Consider the following 26,733-nt stretch of genomic DNA (forward strand, 5'->3'; position numbering starts at 1 on the left):
CAACTTAACCCCAACACTTCCTATCCCTCTCCCCTGCTTTATTTTCCTCTATAACACATGTCATTGGACAAATATGGATGTGATATTTATTGTTTACTGTTTGTCTTCCCCCCAGATTATAAACACAAGAGCAGGGACTTGGTTTCACTTGTGGCTGTATGATGCAGCCTCTATCCCTCATGTCTAATACATTGCTTAGCAGATAGTAGGTGCTTAAGAAATACTAGCTGAGGAGATGGTCAAAATAAAATGCTGCACAGCCAGCCATCTGTGAACTAAGCTTCTTGAGGAATTGCTCATAAACATAACTCACCTTTGCCAACCATTCAGTCACTCCAGTTAAGCTGCTCTTAGAGTCCATCTTGCTTCCTGGGTTACCTTCTGTGTCATGGTCATCTCTGCCACCACTCATGCCAGAAAAGACTGGTGATGCCTGGAAAACCATATTGGCTTGTGGAGGGGACACTGTGATGTAACTATTTTAGGAACCCAAAGAGAGAGGGAGAATCCCAGGTGGACCTGATCTAACACTTGTGACTTAGTTGTTCGGAGAACAATTATTTCACAACCCTTTCTGGAGTATCCGCTGGTTCGTGGGCTGTAGAGAAGAAGAAAACAGAATCTGTTCCCAGTCCCCTGTTGGCAGATCCAAGTAGATTGAGGCCAATAGGGAAAAGCATCATTAGCAACGAGGAGGGAATAAAAACTTCTGCCTGAAATTGCTGAGAGGGGAGAATTCGGGGGAGTATTCACCAAGAAGATGGTGTTTGAGCTAGGCTTTAAGAGTGAGTAGAAGTTTGGTTTGTGGTAAATGGGAAAAGGGGATAGGGAGGTCATTTTAGACAAAGGAACCAGCATCAGCAAAAGGATAAAAGTGTGAGATATTAGTCATATTTAAAATATTTACATAAACATCAACAAATCCAAATAGATGTCCTAACCAAGCAGAGTGGACATCTGCCATAGATAATCCAGCATGACCATGTCATTGCATACCATTTGACTGTCAGCTCCAGAGAGAAGCCAGAGTGTGACAGAAATGCTGAATAGAGTGGCATAGCTAATATTAATGCAATAATAGCTGACATCGAGTGTTTGCTATAAGCCAGGCACTGTGCTTTGCATGCTTTATGTTACTGAATCCTCCAATCAACACCTCTATGGTAGATACTGCTGACACCTGCATTTTACAGGTGGAAAGTTGGATATCAAAGGGAATAAGTCACTTGCCTAAGGCCACCCAACTCAGAAATATTAAAGCTGGGATTTAAGCCTATACAGACTGACTCCAGAACTTACGTGCTTAACAAACTTGTACTGCGTCAGGTAATGGCTGGAAAGCAGTGGCCTCACTAACACTGTGGGAATATACAAAGAGGTAAAATAGGTTGACCTTTCCCTTACAGACATCACTGTTTGGTTGAGGAAACAAGACTCTCAGCTATGCAACTGAAGGAACGTTGTAAGGACTGTCCCTCAACAATGTGTGACACCTGCCCAGTGAGTGGGAAACACATAGAGTGCGGGCTGTGTCCTTGCACTGAACTGGAGTGGAACTTGAAATTGGTCTTGGGAGGTATTGAACAGAGTGAAGAATGTGGAATTGGGTTCAGAAGTGTTACAGTCTACTCGCTAGCAGTGTGACCTGGGCCAAAGTAATTTCCTTCAGTGTTCTCATGTGTACAGTGGGCGATTTGGATTAAACTAACGGTTCTTAACTTCAGCCTTCTACTCCCACGGGAAATTTTGGAAATTGTGGAGCTGTCTTTAGTTGTCCAAATGACTGGGGAAGGCTCTTAGGTAGGCACCAGGAATGATAGATGCTCTGCACACTATGAAGAATTGGCCTGCATCCTGCCCTACATTTAGAAGACCTCTGGACATTCATGGAGGTGAAAACCCTGTTTATAATTATCTGAGCCTAAAACATAACCACACTTTACATATTGAAATGATTTTTTTATGGTTTTATTATTATTGATTAAAACTACCCAGTAAACACGGGGAAAGTAATAGCTCAGTGGGAGAGCACATGCTTAGCATGAACGAGGTCCTGGGTTCATTCCCTAGTACCTCCATTTAAAAAAAAAAAAGGAAAAAAAAACTACTCCGTAAACAAAGGAAAGATTGAACTTTTATCCCCAGAACATTCACCATTTCAGAGAACCAGTGCACTAATAGCAACTCCGTTCATGGTACTTGAGTCAGCAATACCACATCCCAGTGTCTTTCTGCTTCAGCAGGCTGTGGCATTCCTGGTGATTCTGCATCAAGCTTCTAGCCTTTGGTGAATTTCATTACTTTTTTTTTATAGAGCTATGTATGAGCATTTACATATTGATACATATTGTTTTGGGGGGAGGGATAAATGAGGAGTTTGGGATTAACAGACACAAACTGCTGTATATAAAATAGGTAAACAACAAGGACCTACTGTATAGCACAGGGAACTATATTCAATATCTTGTAATTAACTACAATGGAAAGGAATCTGAAAAAGTGAATATACATATATATCTTAATCACTTTGCTATACACCTGAAACTAACACAACATTGTAAATTAACTCTACTTCAATTAAAAAATATATATTGTTTCATTATAAGTGACTTTTTGTTTTTTCTTTGCAATACAATTATGGCATAATATATGCTTTTACAATTATTGTTTGCATCTGTATTATAACTTATTCCTATGAATTTCTTTCCACAAGAGCAAGAAAGAATAATAAATATTTATAATAAAAAATAGTGTGCTGGTCTGGTAGAGTTAAGTACCACTGTATTAGATGATCTCTCCCGGCCTTTCCGGTTCTAATTTTCTGTGGGTATAAGGAGTGGTTGGCTTTTAAGAGGAAGGGAGAGAGCATTCCAGGGTGGGAATGACACCAGTGATGTGGCCTGGTTGAGCAGGGGTTGCAGTGTCCCCAGACAAGCCAGGATAGGGCAGAGACTTCCTCCGTGCTTGGTCTTGCCATGTTCCCTGGAAGCCACTCCTTTTATCCTTCCCTGCTCAGTGTAATTGAAGACTCCTGGGGGAACTGCCAGGGCCAGCATTACAGGAAATTGCCTTGTGGCCAGTGGGGCTTCTCTGGTTACTTTCCTCAGTGACAGAGGACAGTGATGGTTTCCTGTCTGTTAGCTGGGTGTCTTTGCCTCCTTGTTCTGCCAAGTTCCCAAGAAACCTTAGCTTCTGCTCCTTACATTTTTGTGCAGCTCCTGTTACTGGAATTTTTTTCCCCTGTCTTATCCAGTTCCCTTGCCTCTGGCCTCCTCACTCCATGCTAGAGATCTGGAAACTTTTGGTCCATGACAGACAAATTTTATGGGACACCTAAAAGGCATATTGTTTGGAATTAGGCCATAGCTCCAAACAGATACCACTTCAACTTTGGCAATGCCTGTTGAGTCCTCTCCCTTGAAGGTGATGGATTTATCATCTAGTAACATAAGAGTTTTTCCTTCTTGCTCATTATATGTGTTCATTGAAGACTGCTTGGAAAAGACAGAAATATATGGAGAAGCAAATAGAAATTATCCATTGTCACAAGAAATATGGTACTTGACATTAGACAAAGGGGACACAGCATAGGTGAGGGTTAAATTCAATGATGCTCTGTCTCCCTATTCTCTATTCCATGCCAGCCCCCATCTTCCTCCTCACACAGCACCTCTTGATCTCACCCTTAGGAAAACTGGCCTGTCCTCTATACCCTACAACAGAGGGCAAACTGGAAAGTGTACAATAACACTTACCATGTCAAAGGCATATAAGAGAGATAAAATATCTCATATCAGGAAGGTGTTTGGAATCTAAAATAGCCATATTTTGTCATAGCTCTGCCATCACTACCTTATTACCGAGGTGTTGTGGTGATAAAGTGTTGTGGGAATGTCTAAAGAGATAAGAGACCATCTCAGAAATTCACAGCGCTCCCAGGGAATTAGGAAAAGGCTCACAGTACAAAGAGGCAAGAATGATGAAGTGTGAGGCCGGCTCATAAATATGCCTTTCTCTTTTGAAAAAAAAAACAGCCAACATTAAACAAAAAAGTTGGATGATACTAAATCCATCCTAGTGATAAAGTTCTCATTACAGATAATAGTTAGAATTTATGTTTTGCTTTTTTTTCCAAGGTGGATAGAGTCAGAATGGCAGTTTCCTCATTTTTGAGTCCTTGCATTGAGGCTCTGGTAGAGGAAGACTTAGAAAACACTAAGGCATAAGAGTTAAGGTCAAGGTTTTGGAGTTAGTCAGACCTGTGTTCAAATCCCAGCTCTGTGAGCTCATCAGACACTGTTTACATGCCATCCACTGTTTTGGACACTGGGGATACAATGTTAGACAGCACAGATAAGGTCCCTGCTTACATGAAGCTTACATTCTAATGCGGCGAGACAGAATGTTTAATGTTGAAAACATCATGATATGATTGGAAGTAACTGAGGGCCACTTTAGGTTGAGTGGTCAGGAAAGGGCTCTTTGAGAATAGACAATTGAACTGAGACTTGGCTATGAGAAGAGGCCAGCGATCAAAAATATCTAGAGGAAGAGCGTTCCAGGCAGAAGTAACAACTGGGGCAAAGGCCCTGAGGCAGGAACAGGCTAAAATTTTTAAAGAATAGAACGAATACCAGAGTGATTGAAGCAGAGCCAGCCAGGGAGAGATTGAGGACATGAGGTTGGAGCGTCAGCCCATGTCAGGTTAGGTGGGGGCCTTGTAGAAATTCAGCTCGTTGTCATCATCCTCCTCAGAGAACAGAGAAGAGAGAAAAAGTTAGAGAGTTTGGGGGATACTGTACAGTATCACCTGAGGAATTTGGGTTTGACTCACTGGGCACAGGAGTGTCACTGTAACGTTTGAATGGGGGCTAAACGTGGAGGCTGAGAACGACTCTGAGAGCAGAGTGCAGGATGACCATTTTCATCGAGCATGCCATTTCGAGCACTTGAAGTTCTCCCCAGTTCTCTGCTACAGCCACTGCTTTGTCAGTGAGTGCAAATATCTAAGTCCAGTGGGAGCCAGGGAGATGTCTAGAGTCTACTTCCAGCCCCATGGAAAGAAACTCTCTTGTATTTTGTGACTAGAATCTCTACCAATGAAGGGGTATCTAAGTCACAGTTCCCAAACCAGCTACCAAACTGGCTACTTAGTGTGATATGGACCTAAAAGGGTGCTAGCTTCAGATGACTTTTTATTTCATGTGACTCATGACACCATCAAGTGGGATGATTAAGCCACTTTAATTTATTTGGTTAAGAGGAGTGTGGCTACAGGTTCTATTCCTGGGCAACATTGCTTCTTGGTTCACATGGTTGACTAATTTTTTTCTTTTCTTTTCTTTTTTATTTAATAGGGAGAGAAGAAGGCCTATGGAAAGCCATGCGGGGGCCAAGACTGCAGTGGGGGCTGTAAATGCTTTCCTGAGAAAGGAGCCAGAGTAAGTTCCTTCTTTCATTGTTGAAAGACAGATAGTCACAGGAGCTGATAACTGAAGTGTATGTGTGTTTTCTTTAGAATTAAACTGCTTAGAATTTACTCTCATGACCTCATGGAACCAGCAAAGTGATGAGGACCAGCTGGAAGGAGCTTTGCTAACGAATGATAGACAGAACTAGATTGGTCAAAGTTTCTGAGGGACCAGGGAAAGGTTTCCTTCATTGACTCAATGCCAAGGTTTCCTCAAGGTTTCATCTGGAGTATTTCCAAAAGCCAATTATGTTGTGCAGAACCAGATGATGATATGTTTGTAGATATGTGTAAATTTTCATAGCTCATTTGTATCCACTTGGTTCTTTGCTGCCTCTCTGGGAAACAAGTGGTGCAATTGTTATCTACAGACTAAGGATGTGATGTATCCAAAATCAAGGGTACAGGGTAGCTGTGAAGTCCAGAAATCTAGGTGACTACACATAAAGATTGATTTATAGATATTATATTAAAACACAGGATATGTTTTAAAACATTTAGTGATTTATTCAATGTATTGTCCTTTAATAGCCATGCCCAGTTCAAATGGTTGTGCAAACTGCAATGAACACAGCACATTGACACAGCATGTCTATCAATCCTCATATATACATATGTGATGTGTTGCCTCAGATGATTTGTAGTTTTGATTTGCCCTGAATAAACCTGCATCTTTAGTATAACTCAGCAAAAGTATTCAAGGGGGTTCACTCTGTAAAAAAAGATAAAATCTAATCTACATTTTCAGAATTTATGGCCACCCTGTAGAATTCAAATCTTCCGACTTCCAGCCTTGTATTTGCACTCTCATCACATTCAAACAAGCCGAAGAGCTGACATTGTCAAAGGAGGGTAGCATAAACAGGTCAACCAAACCCTCAAAACCATAGCCGAACAGGGAACAGAGTGACCGCTCCACCTCCTTCCTTCATTATCTTCCATTTGCAGTAAAGTGAAATGTCAGACTATGCCCGAATTTGAAGGAAAAGTATAAAAAGCCACCTCTTCATCAAAAGGGACCAGACCTATTATACATGAAAAGCATAGACTTAGAAAATCATAAAATATGAGAAAAGGAAGGTATCTTAGTGAGCCTCTCATCTTATCCACAGATTGTACTGGAGAAACAGACCCTGAGAAGGAAAATGTCTTCCCAGGGTCACACAGCAAATTGATGACAGATTCAGGCTATTACTTGGGTCCTTTGATTTCTCACCTATTTACTTTACACACTGCTGCCTCGCATGGGAATCATGTTCACTATAGCCAAGGAGGCCCACGTTCTTGCCTCTGATCTATAACTAGGAAACACTTTAGGAAAATAGAATTCTACAACAAATATATGAATATGTTCTTAAACAACAGCAAATAACACAGACAAAGCAAAAGTCTCCCTTGATGCTCTGTCAGTCTCACTATTGCCTTTCTGGTTTTTTTCTGTGTATCATCAGATATGTACAAATATATATATGTATATAAATAGTTTTGTTTTCTGGGCTTTTTTCAAACTATAATCAGTAATATATATTCTGTGCCTTTTTTAATATATTTGTTTGATCACATGATATGTCTTTAAAATCTTTTCCTCTACTCCATAGTTTAAGTTAGCCATTCCCTTTTGATGGACTCCTAGATTGTTTCCAAATTTTTGCTATTTTTTTTTAAATGGAAATGCTACAATGGAAATCCTTGAACAGGCCTCCTTGTACTCATTTCTAGCATAGATACTAAGGATTAGAATTACTAGATATAAGGGTAATAAGTTATTTTTAGCTTTCAAAACTTGCTCAATTACCCCACAGAGTATCTATTCTAATTTACACTCCCATCAGCATTATACAAGGGTGCCCACATTTCTACATCCTTGCCAGCACTTGATATTTTTGCTAATATGGTTGAAAATCATCCCAATTCCCAGACTATATGTTAAGTTTAAGCATCTTTTCACATATTCATTGCAAGTTTGTATTTCTTCTGTGAATTTCCTGGATGTATCCTCTGCCCCACTTTTCTAAGGGGTGATTCTTATTGATTTACTTTACCCCTGCAAAGATATAGCAAATACAAATAGCCCAAGTAGAAGCAGATGAGATTTGAAGTTTGAGGCAAAAGGACATTTCCTGATGGGTTGTTGTGGGGGGACAGGAAGTTGGTCAGACCCTGCAGCCAGGGAACTGAGAAGCAGCTCTGGACCATTAATGGGGTTGGGGAGAATTTAAAAGTAGAAATTCTTATATATTTTGAATAGAGGTCAGTCCTACACCAGGCAGACATGCCTATGATGACCTCATGGTTTCACCCCTGGCTGAGATTTTGATCTTTGAAGATAGAAGGCAGTGGATTTCCTCTGTGAGGAGCTCTCATTTGGATTCCAAACATCTGGAGCCCTAGTCTGCCTTCTCCTTTGAAAACATGAGTGGTTGAAAGGGTGTGGGACAGAGAAAAAGAGAATATCACCACACAGACTTTCTCTTCAATTTTTAAAAGACTTGATGTCCACACAGTCAAATATGTTCCTAAAAGTTTATTTGTGAAGCCTGAAATTTCTGGGAACGTTTGGCAAGGGTATTGAACGAGACCAAGCTGTGTTTCATGAGTCAAGTGCACTGATGTCCTATTTCCCAAATAGATCAGGAGGCCAGTGCACATGGGGGCCGAGCCTGCGAACACAGATGCTTGAAGCTGCCCGCGCGGCCAGGTCCATTTCAGACATCCTCCCTACCCTCCTGCGTTCCCAGGGCCAAGCAGGATTGTTTAAACTGGCCCCAGCACTGTTGACCCTGCAGGGCAGCCCCTCAGTACCCCTTTTGTGCAGATGTCAGAAAGATTTGAGACTGTTTTCCTTAGCTGAGAAGAGGGCCCCATTTGGATTTCAAGCTGTTCCTCTCGAGCTCTGCGAGCTGGGAGGGGAACGGAACGTTGGGTCACCCCTGAGATACGCTGCAGCCCTTGGCAGGCCTGCCTCCCGCCTTGGGGAGACATCAAGCACATAGCTTGCTGGGCAGTGTGTATTTTTCCTTTGCCAAAAGCCTCTTGAACTGACTAAGACATTTACACAACACCTAGCACTCACTCCTACACGACTGGGATCCAGCCCTTTTTGGCTTAAGCTCTCTCAAACCAATTTCTCGAAGGTATGCCCTGCTGGTGAAAAGCCCTTGCCGAGTGTTGGTGTGCTGCCTTGTACTTTCCAAAGCATCTTCTCCCGAGGTCTCTATTATCTGTATGCAACAAACAAACCGATAAGTGACTTGCCCAAGGTCACTAGCCTGTCTGTGGCTAAACCTTACTCAGCCTACTTTAGGAGAACGTCAACTTTAAAAAAATGACCCGCCTAGTGATGCTTACTAAAGGTGTCTTTTTTCCCCCTGGACACTTAAATTTGGAATTAATGTTTAAGTTGTTTTTTTTTATGGCAAAAATTGTGTTGTTTGTCTTGTTTCTGTTTTTGGTTTTTGATGATAAAAAAATTAGTGTTTGACTTCCAGCTTTCTTTCATGGGAGTAGGTGTGATTATCTGGAAGAACCATGCTTTTGAGTTCTTCCCTTCCCTGGTATTTTTTTTTCCTGCCATTGGATTGATCAAATTGTTCTAGGATGACATCTCCATCCCTTCCTCTTTTTTCCCCGACTGGATTTGAAAGCTGTCTCTGCATTATGCTACACGGCGTGTGTTCGAGTTGGGAGCAGGCGGGACTGTTTGTTTTGTTCTGAGCCTACCGTTCCTTAATAGCATTTCAGAGTTTGCCCTGTTTTAACAGTGTTCTGGTGTTTATATACAGCATGGAGAGCTCCTAATTATCCATGCCATCTAAGAATGCGTTGTCACAGATAATCCCCGACCACAGGGAATGTTTGGATTCCCCCCTAGGTAAGGGCTGTTTGCCCCTATTTTATGGCTTGGGAAGCCCTGTCCTAGCTGGAGAGTTTATGAGGCGGGCCTGCAACAGCCCAGGTTTTCTTAATTCCTTATCTCCTGCCTGCATCCTGCTGCTTCTCTGTCACAGAGTGTGTTTCCCATGAATTCCAGAGCCCAGATGCATTAACCACCAGCCCTTCAATTTACTCTCCTCCTGCAAACAGCTGGCATTCCCTGTGTCAGCTGACTGGTGCCATGACTACCAAGAGGCCTTTCCATTTTCTCCCGAATTTGGCAATTCCTGTGGTGTGTACATCTTTCCCGTCTCTCTGGGTACCCTCCCCCGTACCCTGGCCCTGACCCACTCCTACCACACACACCAACGTCCTTAGCCTCTACTGCTCCAAAGCAAAAACTCATACTGTGCATGCCCTCCTTAGGTGGCCGGGCTTCAGCTGCCTGCACTTGAGCATCTGGCCTTCTTTCCCACTTGCTGCTCAGCCTCTGTGGGCTGGCCTTGCTGCTGACACTGGTCATCACTAACCTACCTGTTGCCAAAACAATGGACATTTTTCATTCTTATCTTCCTTGACTTCTCTGCTGCACGAGACACCTCCTTCTTTCCTGAAACTCTCTGTTCCCTTGGATTTCATACTGCTGTTGTTCTCTCCTGGTTTTTTTTTTCCTATTCTGATTGGGACTTCCCAGGGTTCTAACCTCATGCTATTTCTCTTCTCACTATAGGCCCCTCCAGGGTGGTGTCGTATATTCCAAGGATCTCAGCTCCCACCCGTACAGTGATAGAGATCTGATCTCTAGTTCTAGCTCAGACCTTGCTCCTTAGCTTCAGGTCAGCATTGCCATTTTTTTTGCTGGATACCTCTGCTTGGAGTTTCACTGGCACCACCAGCATGTATTACACAGAATTCAACCACCAACCCCCAGCAAACATGTGTCTTCCTAAGTCCCACCTGTGTCTTCCCCATCTCAACAAATGGTACCACCAAGCACTCCATTGCTCAAGCCAGAAGCCCAGAAGTCATCCTTGCCTTCTCTTTCCTTTCTCCACTATCACCTCCAATTCATCACCAAATTCCATCCATTTATCTTCCTAAATAGAGCTCAAATCCATCCACTGTCCTTCATACCTATTTCTCCAATCCGTGCCTGTATAATTTCTTGCCTGAATGACCATAATAGCCCCCAGACAGATGTCCCAACCTCCAGTCTCACTATTTCCCATCCATTTGCCACTCGACCATCATCATCTTTCCAAAACATAAATATGACCATGAAACTGTTGCTTAAAATCCCTCCATGGTTCCCCACTTATCTGACAATAAAATCTTAACTCTAGCAGGCTTACAAAGTCCTCCATGGCTGAGCCCTTGACAACCTCTCCAACATTCTCTCTCATCACGAGGAGCCTCCCTCTTCAGAAAACAAAACAAAACAGGACCATACACATAAATGGAACTATTGACAGTTCCCTGAACCTGCTATGTTATTTAATACATTCCAAGTTTCATACCTGCTACCCTCTTGCCGTGGACTCTCCTTCTATGAGCTCTATCCTTTCTCTGCTGACTTGCTTCTATTCACCCATCCTTTAAAACTGCACACAGACTTCACCTCCTTAGAAGCTCTCCATGATGGAAGATTATCTATTCTTCTCATCCTTCTCATGCTGAACTGCAGCGTGATTTCTCTGCTCTCCTCTATCTTATGAACTCCTCAAGGGCAGAGACCTGGTCTCAGACTCCACAGGGGCAGGAGGCACTATTGTAGATGGTTTCATCAAGGACTGACCGACCAACCAATTTGATTGAGTATGATTCCAGCCCTGCTCTCCTGGATTAGCTGTTAGGTTGCTGTGAAGCAGATGAGAGTCTCTTGTCTAGGGAGAAATCCAGTCTACAAGAAGGCAAAGAGCAGGGCAGTCATTTCCATATCTCCTTTAGATCCTATTAGGTGTAAGGGCCCCAGTTCTTTCCCACACTCTGGTTCCCATAGCTTGCTTTGGGATTCTGCTCTACCTAACTCCTCTGGGTTTTTGACCTTGACTTCTTCTTTTGCCTAACTGCTTCTTCCTCTGTGCCTACCAATGCAAGGGACTTGGCAAAATGCTGTTGTTTTACTACCGGCAATTCGTTCCTCCTCCAAGGTGAGGACATTCATGAATAATTGTGAGTGAAAGAGAACCACACTTTCTTTTTCACGTCGATTTCACCTTCCTCTCCACCAGACCTTTTGCTGAAAGCCTTTGAACCTTATGCAAAGTTGATAGTCTTGAGTTTCCCTTGTTCCTTTTCCCTGTGGGTGGAGAAGAAAAGTGTTTGCCCAGGGAAGTAGCCACTGGGTGACAGTAGGGGAGGGAGGTTTAAAAAAAAGATCCCTGCGTATTTTAAATATAGTTACTTAGGTCAAGGATAAGTGATGATAATGTTAAAAGTTAGTGTCTGCACTGAATCAAGATGCAATCATAGCCCAGCAGATGTTTGTGGTTATCTTAATCCTTTCTTTGATCATATTGGGACAGTATGGGGTTTATGGAATATATTATCCATACTAGTGAGGGGGCTTCTGTTAGAGAGGAGCCAAGGAGCTGGCCGAGGAGATAAATACATGCTGCGGGAGTCAAGGGCACTGCTTGAGCTGTCCAGAGAGCTCAGTGCCCTGCCTGAGCTTTGCACACTGGGTGACTTTGGACTGGTGCTTTCCCCTCTCAGGGTCCCAGTTTTCCCATAAATAAAATGAGGGGTGTGGGCTGGGTGATCTCAAAGAACCCACCAGCTCTGCCAATCTAAGTCAGATACCGTGTTACTGTACCATGACAGTTCCTCGCCCCCAGAGTGTCTTATCGTGCTTTCTGGTGTTGCAGTGAGATATGGAGGGCAATGTTTGACAGTGCTCTACCCTCTGGAGTGGTGTCTGGGCAGCTGCCTCAGACATAAATCACTTGCTGTGGCTTTTTACTGCCGATGCTGGAAGCACCTCATAGCTGAAGTTGCACTCCTGCAGAAATGCGTGGTGCTCCCCTCCTTGATCATCTGACTGGTGTGATTTGAAGACAGTCATAGGGATGTCACCTGACTACCCATCTCCCTTCCCCCTCTGGACATCTTCTCTGCCTGGTCTACCTGCAGTTCTAGCTTTAGAGACCCACTCTTTAGATTAAGCATGGCCCTAGCTTGGCATTGCTTGAATAAACTGCATATGCCTCTGACGAGAGGGGGCAGGCTGACCCTGCATACCTGGGGAGGGGTTGCACACACAGATCTTTAGAGACTGCTCAGTCTTCCATGTCCTGGCCCTGCTAAGCCATATGTCAGTGACATTGGATATCAAGACATGGGTGAGCATCTTGCCCACCAACGTGTGACATAGTCTCTCCTAGAGTCTGCCTTCATCTTCCCTCCCCAGTTTACTCCTCTCCTTTCCTTGTTCTTTTCTTTCCTTTCTGGCCTCTAACTTCCTTCTTTCTCCTTCCAGGCTTCCCCACCTCTGGCTCCAGGATTTCTCACTCTTGGCCCCTCATTCCCATTTCACCCACCATGGCCGCCTCACCCAGTTAATTCCGGCTGCTGTCAATTTCCTGGGATTGCGTACTGTGTCACCTGTCCCTGTTTGGGATCATCTATTAGTAGGCATTAAACTACAGCAGCAGGATATCAGAAAGAGTTGCTGAGATGTATTTTATAGAAGCATCACACTTATCCAGAGATTCTAAATCTCTAAGCCTAGATCAGTGATCTCCAAAATTGGTGAAGGTGTAGGGGAGGGGGAGGTTGGTACTGGGAAGTCAGTCCATTGGAAAATCAGTGTAAAAGAATTCCAGTTTCTATTTCCATTTATATTGAAAAAGTCTAGAAAGAAATTCAGATTTGGATCAAAATGATTTATGTAAAGTGCCTAAAATAGTGTGTAGTACACTAAGCACTATGTAGGTATTAGCTATTGTTATTACTATTATTAAGCCTTTCAAATATGTAATATGCATATTGTCACTGACCCCTCCATTGCATATGCTTTGTAAGGTATTCTGAGGGAAGATGGGAGCCCACAGATGGAAGGGTTGACCCTGGGAACCTTACTTTTCTTTTTTTCCTGTGTGTATACCAGAGATACTAGTCTTTACTTGGGCCCAGTTAAGTGGATCTATGGATTATATTATCTAACTACATTAACCCTCACAAAATGCACAAGTGATTTAAGAAAATTCCTGCAGATAAACCATGTATTGAAGATAATACCCACAATGTAAGCACATGAAAATGGCAGTGCTCACTCTTCTCTTACTTCTAGAATGAGTTTTTCCATCAGCCTCATTATGCAGTAAAACCCACAACAATTTAATTATACCTCACAAGAAGTCAGTAAAAAAGTAATGCAAGAATACTCAAGAAGACTATATGAAATATGGATTTATACCCATTCTCGGTGATGAAAGACCATGCCATAAATGTATATGATGCCTGGAAATATTAGCTAATAATATAATGAAGCCATCACAATTAACAAGACATTTTTTTAACTCGTAGTCCTGTGACCCAGGATGCATGAGCCTTTTAAATTTTATTTTTACTTTTATTTTTTTATTGAAGTACAGTCAGCTTACAATGTTATGTAAATTTCTGGTGTACAGCATAGTGATCATTTATACATATATGTATATTCCTTTTCATATTCTTTTTCATTATAGGCTATTACAAGGTATTGAATATAGGTCCCTGTGGTATACAGTAGGACCTTGTTGTTTCTCTATTTTATATATAGTAGCTAGTATCTGCAAATCCTAAACTCCCATTTTAGCCCTCCACTCCCCCTTTCCCCGAGGTAACCATGTTTGTTTTCTATGTCTGTGAGTCTGTCTCTGTTTAAGACATTTGACATGCTATTTATGTCATCTTTATCTCATCCTTTAACATTTTCTATTCATTGTGTGTTTCATAATATATATGTTTGTACATATATATGCAGAGTAGGACATGTATATAACTTATGTAATTATTAATAATATAGTATGTATATATACATATGAACCATGCTCTAATTTTATTTTAACTGAAAAGGGTGTGCAATCAGAAAGACTTGGAGACCACCGGCCTAGACCATACTTAAAATAAATGGGATCCATGAGCAGAGGCAAAAAAAACTTTGAATAAGAAAAAAATAACTGTCCCAAAATCTCTTGCTCTTTCCCTATGAAACAGCCATGCCACCAACGATAGAACCTCACCTTGACAACGTTATATAAAATAAAGCAAATGGGGATCTCAGGAGTTGGGAGAAGTGAGACAGTGAAGAAATTTTAAAATCATAAAATCTCAAGCTTGGTCGGTTGGATCCAAGCCCCAAGTGGCATATCATAGTTTATAAAGGCTTTCCCAGCATGCCTGTGAATGCTCTTTCCCTCTCTTTAAAAATGAAGACTTTTACAAGAAGACGTTTCAGAGAGGTTAAGAGACTTTCCCAAGGTCCCTTGTGAGTGGCATAGCTGAGATTTGAACGAAGTATTCTTTTCCCCTGCTCAGTGTTCTTTCTACCATATTAAATGGCCTCTTAATTCCGTGGCCATAATCAACTGAGCTCATCTTGGTTGTCTTATTGTGAATGGAGGAATGCTTGTGTGGAGAAAATCTGCCAAGAAGATGTAGACCAGATATAACAAATCAATCATCTTCCCCTGCCCCAGTGAGAAGTCACTCCTGACTGCAGGCATAGCATCCGTTTATATCCTTGTCTGGGTTTAAGAATGTTTTCCTAATATCCCTGTCTTTTACAAGTTAAAGAACTGAAAACTATGCATAAGGGAAGCTTGGTTTTCATCTGTGATTACAAGTTTTGTGAGGAGTCACATCAGTTTTTACAGCTCTGGTGCAGGTTTGGTCCTTTATGGAGGTCACTCATTGTACGGAAGTTCCTTGCAGTGGAATTAGAAATGTGTATAGATGAAACTACCAAGTATATGTCAGGGAAGTAATACGGTGTCTGCTCTCAGAAGGCTTGCATTAATCGAAGTCTTCCAAGAATGTTTAACAAAATTAATTGCATGGCATCTCTCTTAAGCTATAGAAGTTGATGGAGAAAAATGTGTATTGCTTTGCAGCAATTTGCCTCACTGCCCTCTTTTCAAAAGAGCTCTTATTTTAACAAATAAGGCAGATGGCCAGGTATTTTAAGACCACCTCTACTTACAGAGGTAGATGTCCTAGAATTTGTTCTGCATTTTGTTTTTCTCATTGTGTTGAATGAGGTTCAAGCCCACAAAAAAAACATTTAAGAAAACACTTGGGAAGTGTGGTGCAGGCACTTTGGAGAATGCAAATCTACTGCAAGCTCCAGGCTTAGGGAAACTACATACACACACACAGAGAGAGAGAGAGAGAGCAGCAGCAGTAGCAGCAGCAGTGCTTAACTACACAGCAGTGCATCATCTGACTGAAAGTCTGAGTGGCCGAGCCCAAGTCCTTAAAAGAAGGTATTGGTCTGGACTGGAGTAATTAAGCAAACTCTTCTTTTTAATATTCTGACAAAAAATGTTTCTTTAAGAAGATTAATTTGGTGGGGGCTGTGTAGGGTAGATTAGAGTGAAGACATGATAGGTAGGTAGAATGTTCTCTATTTTTAGTTCCTTTCCTCCACATTCCTCTAACTCCTTGGAAACCACTACCTCTATGGCTTCGTCTCTTCTGATCCCAATTAAGAAAAATTCATCCCCAAACCAAGTAGAAACAGCAGCACTAAGGTGACCCTATTTTGATTCAGAGAGGAGGCTGTAAGATGGGATGCTAAAAGCTCCTGCAGTTACTGCAATGCCCAGTGAGAAAGTCCAACTCAATGGGTTCTAAAAGAGCATCTCTTTCCTACTAGACACAATTTTTTTACAGGGGTTATGAGTGAAAGGTAGGGATTGAGCAGTCGTGAAAAGGGGAAGTTATTGGTTCATATGACAGATCTTAAAGCTTGGTCAGTGGAGAAATCTACAGAGTACCTAGAATTGTGCCCTTATACTGAATTACCAGCTCTGACCTTAGCAGGTTCCTATTGTGGACTTATCTAAGCGCTTGGTCTTGCTATGACAGCTTTTACAGTTTTGACAAGGTTAGTTTTACTCCTTCATTTTTGAAAACCCAGGGGGAAAAGATGTTCATTCCTTTGGACCCCAGGAAGATTAATGCATATATTTCATTATCATCCATATCAAAGAAGCCATGGTCTCGGTCCCTGTAGATGTCTTTGCTAGTTCAAGTAATCAGAGTGACTTGACATTCCACTGCTTTAGTTGGGTTTCCTCTTGGAGCTGACACCAGTCCTTGGTTGCTGCCCCCTTCACATGTTGCTGGGGGAATGCTAGTAAAGCTGAGAGCAAAGGAGGGACCTCTGGGGAAACATGCTGTGGGGCCTGGAATGGAATGAGGGGTAACCAGGGTTCAGGAGCCAGGTTTCCCCAGAGAGAGACAAAAAGAAAGCAAACAAAAGGAAGAGACAGGTCTAAACAGGCTTCCCAGACAGGGCCCCTTTACTGTAAGAACAGAGCCTTAAACTTCACAAAGCTCAGGAAGGGAAGGGAGCCAGGGGTTAAACATAGCCTTTACGATTCAGCTGAAGAATTATTAACTGAGCATACATAGAAAAGCCACATATGTTCATATAGAGCAACGTTTATTATGCTTAAAAGCCATTCAGACACGCCATGAACTCAAAAATGTACCTCAACCTGTATATCCACATAGACATTAATACTGATCCCCAGAAACCCCAAGGGTACCCACCCGTAGAAGCATAGCCTCAGAGAGGCTCAGCCGCTCAAAAGTACCAGGAGTCCCCCCATGCCTAACGCGGGCCGGGGTGTGAGGCATGTGACAGAGTTTAATGACCTGATAAAATCCATCACTGGAACCTGGGCCCAAGGCTCCAGTGATCCGCACCAGAGTAAGGCAGACTCTCTTCTGTCTGAGTTTTACCTTCCAAATCAAGTCCAAACCTAGCTCTGAGAGCAGGATGGAAGCCTGTCTCCTCCCTCCCGCGTGAAATGAGGAGCCAGGCTTGCAGGCCCTCAGGGCACCGCAGTGTGGCAGAGGCCCCCTCCTGTCCCCCGGGCTCCTTTACAGCCTCGGGACTCACTGCCCCCCAGGCACGCCCCCCCCCAGGGCCTCCCTCAGTCCCGACCTTCCCCGATGCCTGAGGGGAGCCTGGTCTGGCTCCTCACAGGGTCCCCAGAGTCCCCGCTCCTCGAGGGGGGACCCCCGGCCCGGCGCCCACCTCCCCACCCCCGCCAGCCCCATGGCGCCCGGGGGCCGGGGTCTCCGAGGGCGCCTCTCAGGGTCGGGGCGCCAGGTTGCCTCCGAGGGGCCCCGAGGAGCCGGCGGCGGCGCCGGCAGGAGAGACGGAACTTCCTCTGCCGCCAGAGGGGGAGGCGCGGGGCGGCCCTGACCCCCCCCACCCCCGCCCCCCCCACCCCCCCACCCCCGTGTTCAGGCCCCGGCGGTGGGAGAAGCAGTTGGGAAGAAGCAAACACGACACAAAAACAAACACAACCTGGGAACTTTGGACCGGCTTCCAAACTGAAAGTCCTCAAATCTCCCTCGTCCGCCCCCTCCCCCCACCATAAAAGGCAGCTACCTCGTGAGAAAAAGGACGCTTAGACTCCAGGACGGCAGGGCCAGAAGACACCTCGGGGATCCTCTAGTCCAACCATTTCCTCTTACACATGGGAGTTCATAGTAGGAAAGAGATGAACTAAGGAATTTTTTGTAACTCCTTTCCTTGATTATGAAGGCCAGGTGCATGTGTGGAGAGAGAGAGAGACAGAGAGAGAGACAGAGACAGAGAGAGAGCGAGCCCGAGCGCGAGCCATGTGGACTTCTGATCCATGGAGCTTGTGAGCAAGAATGCCCTTACCCACTTCCCAGGGATCCACAGGTACACAGGATAGGGTAGGTTTGCTTTGGTTTGGCCAAGAAAGGTAAGACATTTTATTTTACATACAAAAGGGGTGCAAACTGAGCCCTTCACCCCCTCCCCAAACTGGGGACTAGGTATACTTGAAGATCACATTTGTGCCATTCATGGTGCCCTAGGAAATGGGCTACTGCGAGATGATGTATCAAGACCCATTTCCATTTTCTCCAAAGAAGGCTACTTCCTCTGCAGAGGAGTTTTTACTGAATGGTGTACAAATCTCTCTTCTGGAGGAACCATTTCAAATACACTTAATTCATGCTTAAAAGTACTACAAGTTTCATTTCACAGCTGAGCTTTGCAACTAGTGCAGGGGAAGTTTTCCATCTTGGTAGTAGAAATAAGTACAGTGGTTGAGAGCATGAGTTTTGGAGCCAGATAAGCCCAGCTTTTAAGATCTGGCTCTATAATTTACTAGATGTGTGATCTTTTCCCAGTTGTTCTCAACCAGGGACAGTCTGCCCCCCAGGGAACATTTGACCAGGTATGGAAATATTTTTGATTCCCATAATTGGTGGGGTGCTACTGGCATCTAGTGGGTAATGGATAGGGATTCTGGTAAACATCCTACAGTGTGCAGTACAGTCCCCCACAACATGGAGTTATATGGGCCACCATGTCAATAGTGTCAAGGTTGAGAAACCCTGTGTTCAGAAAATGACTTAACCATTCTGAGCTTCAGTTTCTTCATCTGTGACCTGGGTTAATAATAGTACCTACCTCACAGCATTGTTATAATAAATATATAGACTAACACGTGTAAAACAATGAGCATAGTTCCTGGCACAAAGTAAGTGCTCTACTAATTATTAATTATCAATTCATCAAAACCTCCCTTAATTCCATATACTCTTATAATTACCATCACATTTCTCTGTTTCCCTTAGCATAACTCATTGAAATAGTTGTTTATACTCAAAATCTCCACTTTTCACATTCTCTCTTCAATTTACTTTTCAGACTTTCATTGCCATCAATCCTTTCTTATAAAGGTCACCAGTGACATCCACTTTGTTAATTCCAATGGTCATCTCTGAGTCCTCATCTTACTTGACCTGCTGTTAGCATTTCAGATGGCATTTCAGTCCCTCTTTCTTGAAAAACTTTCTTTGCTTGGCTTCCAGGATACCACTCGTTTGATTCTCCTCCTAACTCAATGGAGAAAGCTTCTCAGTCTCCTTTGCTCCAAGAGGAGAGGGACTTGGTCTGATTTGTTTTGTTTTGTGAAATGAATGAATGAATAATATTTATTGTAAGGATTAAATGAGTCCATGTATGTAAAGTGCTAAGAACATATCAAGCACTTAATAAATGGCCATTGTTACCACTACTACTACAACTATTAACAGTGATGTTATTGCTATTATTATCATTCTCCCTACTGGGCTATGAGCCTCTGGAGCATGCATTAACATTGAGCTTGTCTTGGTCTTCTCTTATATAGAGCTTTATTCAATAGAAGAGTATATATCCAAATCTGGATATATATCCATAAAACAGCTTGCTGTAAATGAGAATAGCTGACAAGGGCATAAGCTTGGAGCAGAGCCTTAGAGGAGAAATAGGTTTAGAAGAGCCTGATTGGGGGTGGGGGTTGGTAGCTAGAGGCTCATGGGAATAGGCATCCAAAAGGGAGTCACATCCTAGCCATTTCCATTCCCCTCTTCGTAAATGATGGGACCATAAAAGGTAGGGAGTAGCAGTTCTCACCCATTAATCATCTCAATTCCTCCTCTCCCAGGTATGGGGGAGAAGCAGGACTGTGGCCAAATATTAGCAGGAATAGAGCTTATCTGTTGTGTTTGACAGAGTAAGCAACATAAATTTACTTGACTCACAGGACTGGTTGAACCTCATTTTCAAGTCATCTTGAACTTTGAGCAACTTTGTACACTAATCAGCTCCTGGTAGCATCTTTACAAATTTGCAGGTGGCATTTATATTAGCCTGGGAATTTGGTCCCTTAGGGATAGCCACTAGAAAATGTACCTAACACAAATTTTATTAGAAGAAATAAAAGCAAGAATAAACAAATGGGACTTAATGAAATTTACAAGCTTCCGCACAGCAAAGGAAACCAGAAGTAAAACAAGAAGACAACCTAAGAATGGGAGAAAATTTTTGCAAATGAAACCGACAAAGGCTTGATCTCCAGAATATATAAGTAGCTCATATGACTCAATAAGAAAAAAATAAACAACCCAATCCAAAAATGGGCAGAAGACCTAAACAAGCAATTCTCCAAGGAAGACATACAGATGACCAATAGGCATATGAAAAAATGCTCATTATCGCTAATTATCAGAGAAATGCAAATCAAAACTACAATGAGGTATAACCTCTCACCAGTCGGAATGGCCGTCATTCAAAAATCCAGAAACGACAAATGCTAGAGAGCCTGTGGAGAAAAGAGAACCCTCCTTCACTGCTGGTGGGAATGCAGTTTGCTGCAGCCACTGTGGAAAACAGTATGGAGATTCCTCATAATCCTAGGAATAGACTTACCGTATGACCCAGGAATCCCGCTCCTGGGCATATATCCAGAATAAACCCTACTTCAGGATGACACCTGCACCCCAATGTTCATAGCAGCACTATTTACAATAGCCAAAACATGGAAACAGCCTAAATGTCCATCAACAGATGACTGGATAAAGAAGAAGTGGTATATTTATACAGTGGAATACTACTCAGCCATAAAAACTGACAACATAATGCCATTTGCAGCAACATGGATGCTCCTGGAGAATGTCATTCTAAGTGAAGTAAGCCAGAAAGAGAAAGAAAAATACCCTATGAGATAGCTCATATTTGGAATCTAAAAAAAAAACACAAACAAAGCATAAATACAAAACAGAAATAGACTCATAGACGTAGAATATAAACTTGTGGTTGCCAAGGGGGCGGAGGGTGGGAAGGGATAGACTGGGATTTCAAAATTGTAGAATAGATAAACAAGATTATACTGTATAGCACAGGGAAATATATACAAGATCTTATGGTAGCTCACGGTGAAAAAAGGTGACAATGAATATATATATGTTCATGTATAACTGAAAAATTGTGCTCTACACTGGAATTTGGTACAACATTGTAAAATAACTATACATCAATAAAAAATGTTAAAAAAATCCATTAGGTGTTGCTGATCATCCTAATAACATAATTTGGCAGCATTTTGAGTGAAAATGAGGTAATAGGCTATTTGAACCAAGTTTCTTTTTTTCCATTTAAAAATAGAAAGTCTAGTTTTTAAAATATTCCTGCCATTAACTACTGCCAATTGTGGCATTAAATAATGGCTAGCCTTTCCTTTCTCTCCTTCACCACCATAACTTGGACCCTGATGAAGAAACGCTATCAAATAAAACCGATATGTTTCCAGTCCCTGACCATCCAAAACCTACACTTCTGCTCTTTTGCATTATAGCCCATATGCAGTAACCAACCTGCTTTACAGAAGGGTTAGCCTATCTGTAAATTGCCAGATGGGACCTGCCCAAGTGCAGAGAAGAATTTTAATCTGGCTTACATAAACAACTGAAGATTTTTTTTTTAATCCACAATACCCAAACCACTGACTTCTAAGGGAATTATGTTAATACAACTTTATTTTCAAATCAACATTTATTTTCTTTGAGTTTGAGCTTGCCATCAACTCAGAAATCCTCTAAAAAATTAACTGAGTTTATAAATTTTCTAAGCTTGTTTGAACAGACTTATTTTTCGAGACTTCCAGTAGGTGCTTAATAAATACACAAGTGACATAAAGGCTACCATGATTTTCCAACTGGCTGAGCTATTGGTGGCTTTCGGCAGTTCTACTGTTGTTTGTCAAAGACCCTCCAGTATTCACCTAGGCCCACAGATAGCCAAGGATCCTGAAAGAAGTGTTGATAGAGCCCAAGGGGGAAGTTGTAATTCATTCTGGAAAGGTGACCCACCTGCCTGAGTCCCCTGAGCCTCCTGTATATGCCAAATGAGCTCCTAGCCTAGTTATCCCATCTGTGACCTAAAAGTACCCAGAAACCACCCATTCATCTACTCACTCTGACTAACGTGCTCACAGACATATTTTTCCTACTGAGATACAGGCATTGCTTTCAGAGCTTTCAGAAAATGATCATCACCCTTTTCAGCGTCATCATCATCATCGTCAAAATGAGAACATACAAGAATCAGATAATAATAGTTGTTGCCATTTATAAAGTATTTACTCTGTGCCAGGCAGTGTGCTAGGTATTTTATTTATGTTGTCCCATTTAATATTTTAATGAGTTATAAATATCCTACCACAAAGTTCACCCTTTGTATGATTCAGTGGTTTTTAGTATTTTCACAAGGTTGCCCAACCATCACAACTATCTAATTCCATGACGTTTCATCACCCTGCCTCATTTAATTGTCACAGCAACTTCAGAGAGTAGGTATTTGTTTTAAACCCATTTTACAGATGAGGAAACAAAGGTTTAGAAAGGTTAAAGTGATTTGCCAAGCATGGAGGTGGTAGGGCTCAGAGTCAAAGGCAGATCTCTCTCGACCCCAAACCCATATAACTCTTTCCATCCTATATCCCTGATGGTCCTTTATTTGTACCATAGTCCATCATCAGTTCCATTAACAGGGACACCAAAGGGAAACATTGTAACTTTCTTGTTTCTCTCTTCTACTTTCTGCCTTCCTCTCCTTTGTCTCTCATGGAATTGATGGCTTTGGTGTCCCTAGCAACTACCTGCCTCCTGCTGACACCACCTTTATACACATACTAATATGCAGCCCACGGTTCCCCTGTCAAAATCTGCTCTCAGCTACTGCCCTCAATTTGCATTGAAGGTCTAAGACTCATAAAATTTTAATTCGTTATACTGTGTTAGGCCTACTTTTGTTTAATAGTAAGCCATCCTTCAGCATAGTGATATGAACAAAACTTTTGGCATTAAGCTTAGATGTTAAGTTCTGGTCTGGTTTCCCCATGCTCAATATGTTTTTCTGGGCAGTTCACCCTCCAGGAGTCTCAGTTTCCTCAACTGTAAAATGGGAATAATAATAATAATAGGACACACATCACAGGACTGCTGTGAGGGTTAAATTGCATATACATGCTAAATGTATAATGCAGTGCCTTAAAACAGAGTGCATGCTCAATAAATGGTGGTAGTTATTTTGGTGGCTTCAGTGAATGGGTAGAATGGGGAATTATAGAGCATCCATCAAGGTATATGGCCTAGAATCTCCCTAGGCTGCCTGCCCACAAGGCAAACTTTGATAAAAAAGCAATTATTATGTGAGGAAATGAATGATAGTGTGCCAGGTAGTATACCAATCAAATTAAATAGTTTCTGCAAATTCTTGCCAGTTTAATCAACTGCCAGTTTAATCAACTAAAAGCATAAAGATCACTTTTGGCATTAAATCTCTGATAGCTTTCTTTACAGCAGTCATAGCATCTCCCTCTTTAAGAAACTACAGTGATTCCCTGTTGTCATCAAAAAGCAAAACTTTACTTGACTTGTAAAGTATTGAGCATAGCCAGGAGTTGCACAGTGTCGGGTTGGATCCAACCTGCCTGAGGAGATCAAGTAGTCCTGGCAGACTCATGTGGTAGGACAGTGGCCAAAAGCCCAAATATAGTTGAGAGTATAACCCACTGGCTATTTTACAGTTTTCAGATTGGGATGAGAATCTGGGATATAGATTTCAAGCCAGGTTATCAGGTTAGGGTTTAAATCGATTCCAACATCCAATCCAAACAGAAGCAGAGGTGAGCAGTCAGCAGAGGTCCAAACAGCAAGATGCCCCTTTCACAATCAACGAGCAAATACCAGAGGCCTGAACTTGACTCATGATAATAGTTGCCATTTATTTATTTACCATATAACAGACACTTTGCTAATGGCTTTACTGTGCATTCATTATCTCATTTAATTCTTACAGCAATCTTATAAGGGCAAGTAGTATCATCTTCCCCATTTTAAAAATTAAGGAAACCAAGAATCATAGCACTGGAAAGTGGTGAAGCTGGGACTAAATCCCAGATCTGTCTGGTTCCAACGTACATGCCCTCAACCACTAGATTATAATAATGCCTCCCAAAACACCAGAGCACTGCTGGTAACCACAGGCCACACACTTGGAGACTTAGGCACAAGGATGAAATGATCTCAATAATAAAGCTGACTTGCTGCTCAGCCAGAGAACTACTGAAATGAGGTTCATGGGTTTTTTTCTACTGTGCTGTGGCAGGACTATGCTAAGAGTCTGAGGTGAGGCTGAGACTATCAGGGAGAGGCTAAGGGAGAGTCTGGGTTGGGCTGAGGTGGGTTACTGCAAGTGATTTTTCAGGCTGTTAGTTCTCTTGCAGTTATGCACAAGTTCACTTTGTCCTATGGATGTGTCCTGGAAATTTTGTCTTGATTGCCTCATATATTCTTATTTTCAGTCGTCACAAATAGAATAATAGCTCCACTCACTCTACCTTTAACTTTCTTATCTGCTTCCCTTGATCTATAAAGAATATGCAACAAGCTAGAGGAGATGGCTCTTTCTCCCTTAAAGAGCTCTATAGCCTTCTGCTAAATTAAATGACAACAATTTTTCTAAGAGGTGGCCCCATTTTGCAAAGATGGAGTCTGGGTGCTACAGAAATAGCCTCAGCAGGAAAGAGCTGAAGAGTGTGACAGTGGCAAATGGGTGGCCTCTGTTGGAAGCCACCTTGGTCTTTTTGGAGGGTGGGGATATGCTGCGAGCTACCTCTGAATGTTTTCTCCCCTCTAGTGGTCAGTGGAAGGAGGAAAGAATGGTGGTATAAGTGGTGCCCACCTTGTACTATAAATGCAATCCTGGGAATAACATCCAAAGAGGATTGCTTCCTTAAGAACAATGTTATCATTGGAGCTATGTTTCAAACCAAGGACACTGTATCAAATAAATTTAAAATATGACCAACATTTTGTCATATTAGCCAAGACACAATTATTGGACTATAATGATTCTAAATAATAAACTTAAGGCATGTACCTTAGAATGGACACAGAAACACTCTACATAATAATTATAAAAGGAGCCCCTGCTGTATCATCTTTTTCATCTAATTATAAAATGCCACTTAAAATAAACAATACAATATATATCAACTAAATGTTTTATTAACAATTTTTCACCTTCTTAGATTTTAACTTTAAAGTACTTTCCAAAGTAATCTAAGTTCTCTCCACAGAGCCATTTATAAAATGAAGTTCCACAATCATCCAGATACTGTTCAAACCATTTCCAAATGTATCTTTAAAATTAATACTGCCAATTTCCCTTCCTAATTAATCCTCTCTGCATTTTGGCAATATGTATCAATAGCCTTAAAAACGTTCATAGTCTTTGACCCAGTAATTCCACTCTTATAAATGTAATTGAAGGAAATAATCAAAGCAGTATAGAAAGATTTATGAATAAAGATATTCTTCAGAGCCCTATTTATAATAGTAAAAAAAAATGGAAAAAAGCCTAAATGTCATACAATAGGGAAGTGGTTAGGTAAAGAAATATGGTGTATCCCCTGCAGTGGAATATCATACAGTCATTAATATGATGTTTCTCTGAAGAGTGTTTAATGACTTGGAAAAATGCTTATGATATAATGTTAAGTGGTATTTATGGAAAACAGGTATTTATACAGTATAATCACAAGTTTGTAATGATAATAATTATAATATATACCCAACTTTAAAAAATACTGAAAGAAAATACACCAAAAAGTTATCAGCGCTTATCACCAAGAGGTAAAAATATGGGGGAAATGTTGGACAGGCAGAAGAAGAGGCGCCCACAAAAAAGACTGATAAAGTATCCCTAAATAAGGTGTTAATTAGATCTGAAGGAATGAAGTGATGGCTGGGGAGCAGGGCCACGTAGGTTTTCTTGGAAAGAGGCCTGTGTGTGTTCTGTGAATAAGAGACGGACTCAAGGAGGGGGACCAATCATCCTGGTTTATCCAGGACTAAGGGGTTTCCCAAGATGTGGGAATTGAAGTGTTAAAATTGGGACATTTCTGTGCAAACTGGGATGAACTGGTCACCCAAGACTCAAGAAAATTGAGACTGGGAAATGGATAGTGTCATGACCAAAGTTACACAGGAAACTGAGCACTGGACAGAATTCAAAAGGCTTATTAATTCTACTCCCTATTGTGCTGCCCATTAGTAAGATCCTTAATTTGAGTCTTAGTTAAGGCTATAAACACTTACCTTGCTTGTTCACCAGCTTGTTCTGCAGACTAAATTCAATTATTCACAAATACACGGGATTATCAGTAACAATCAACATGTACTAGGCACACACTACATTGCTTTGGGGCAGGTGCAGTTCTAAGTTTAGGGGAGTACTGATAATTCGTTCAATGCTTGTCTTCTAGTAAACACTCATAAAACATTGACTCTGATTATTATAT

General features: G+C 41.9%; 1 protein-coding gene across 3 annotated transcripts in view; it reads left to right on the top strand.

Moving 5' to 3' along the window:
* Positions 1-26,733, top strand: part of COL4A6 (collagen type IV alpha 6 chain) — a 273,455-nt gene that overhangs the window by 112,900 nt on the left and 133,822 nt on the right. For 2 of the 3 annotated variants that reach the window (XM_072955625.1, XM_072955623.1), the window contains exon 3: positions 5,358-5,441. In XM_072955625.1, the coding sequence (XP_072811726.1) occupies positions 5,358-5,441 (84 nt within the window). Of the gene's footprint in view, positions 1-5,357; positions 5,442-26,733 lie in introns of those variants that run through there. The other variant, XM_072955624.1, reaches the window with a different exon arrangement.

This window comes from Vicugna pacos, chromosome X (assembly GCF_048564905.1).
Source record: "Vicugna pacos chromosome X, VicPac4, whole genome shotgun sequence".
Taxonomy (NCBI): Eukaryota; Metazoa; Chordata; class Mammalia; order Artiodactyla; family Camelidae; genus Vicugna; species Vicugna pacos.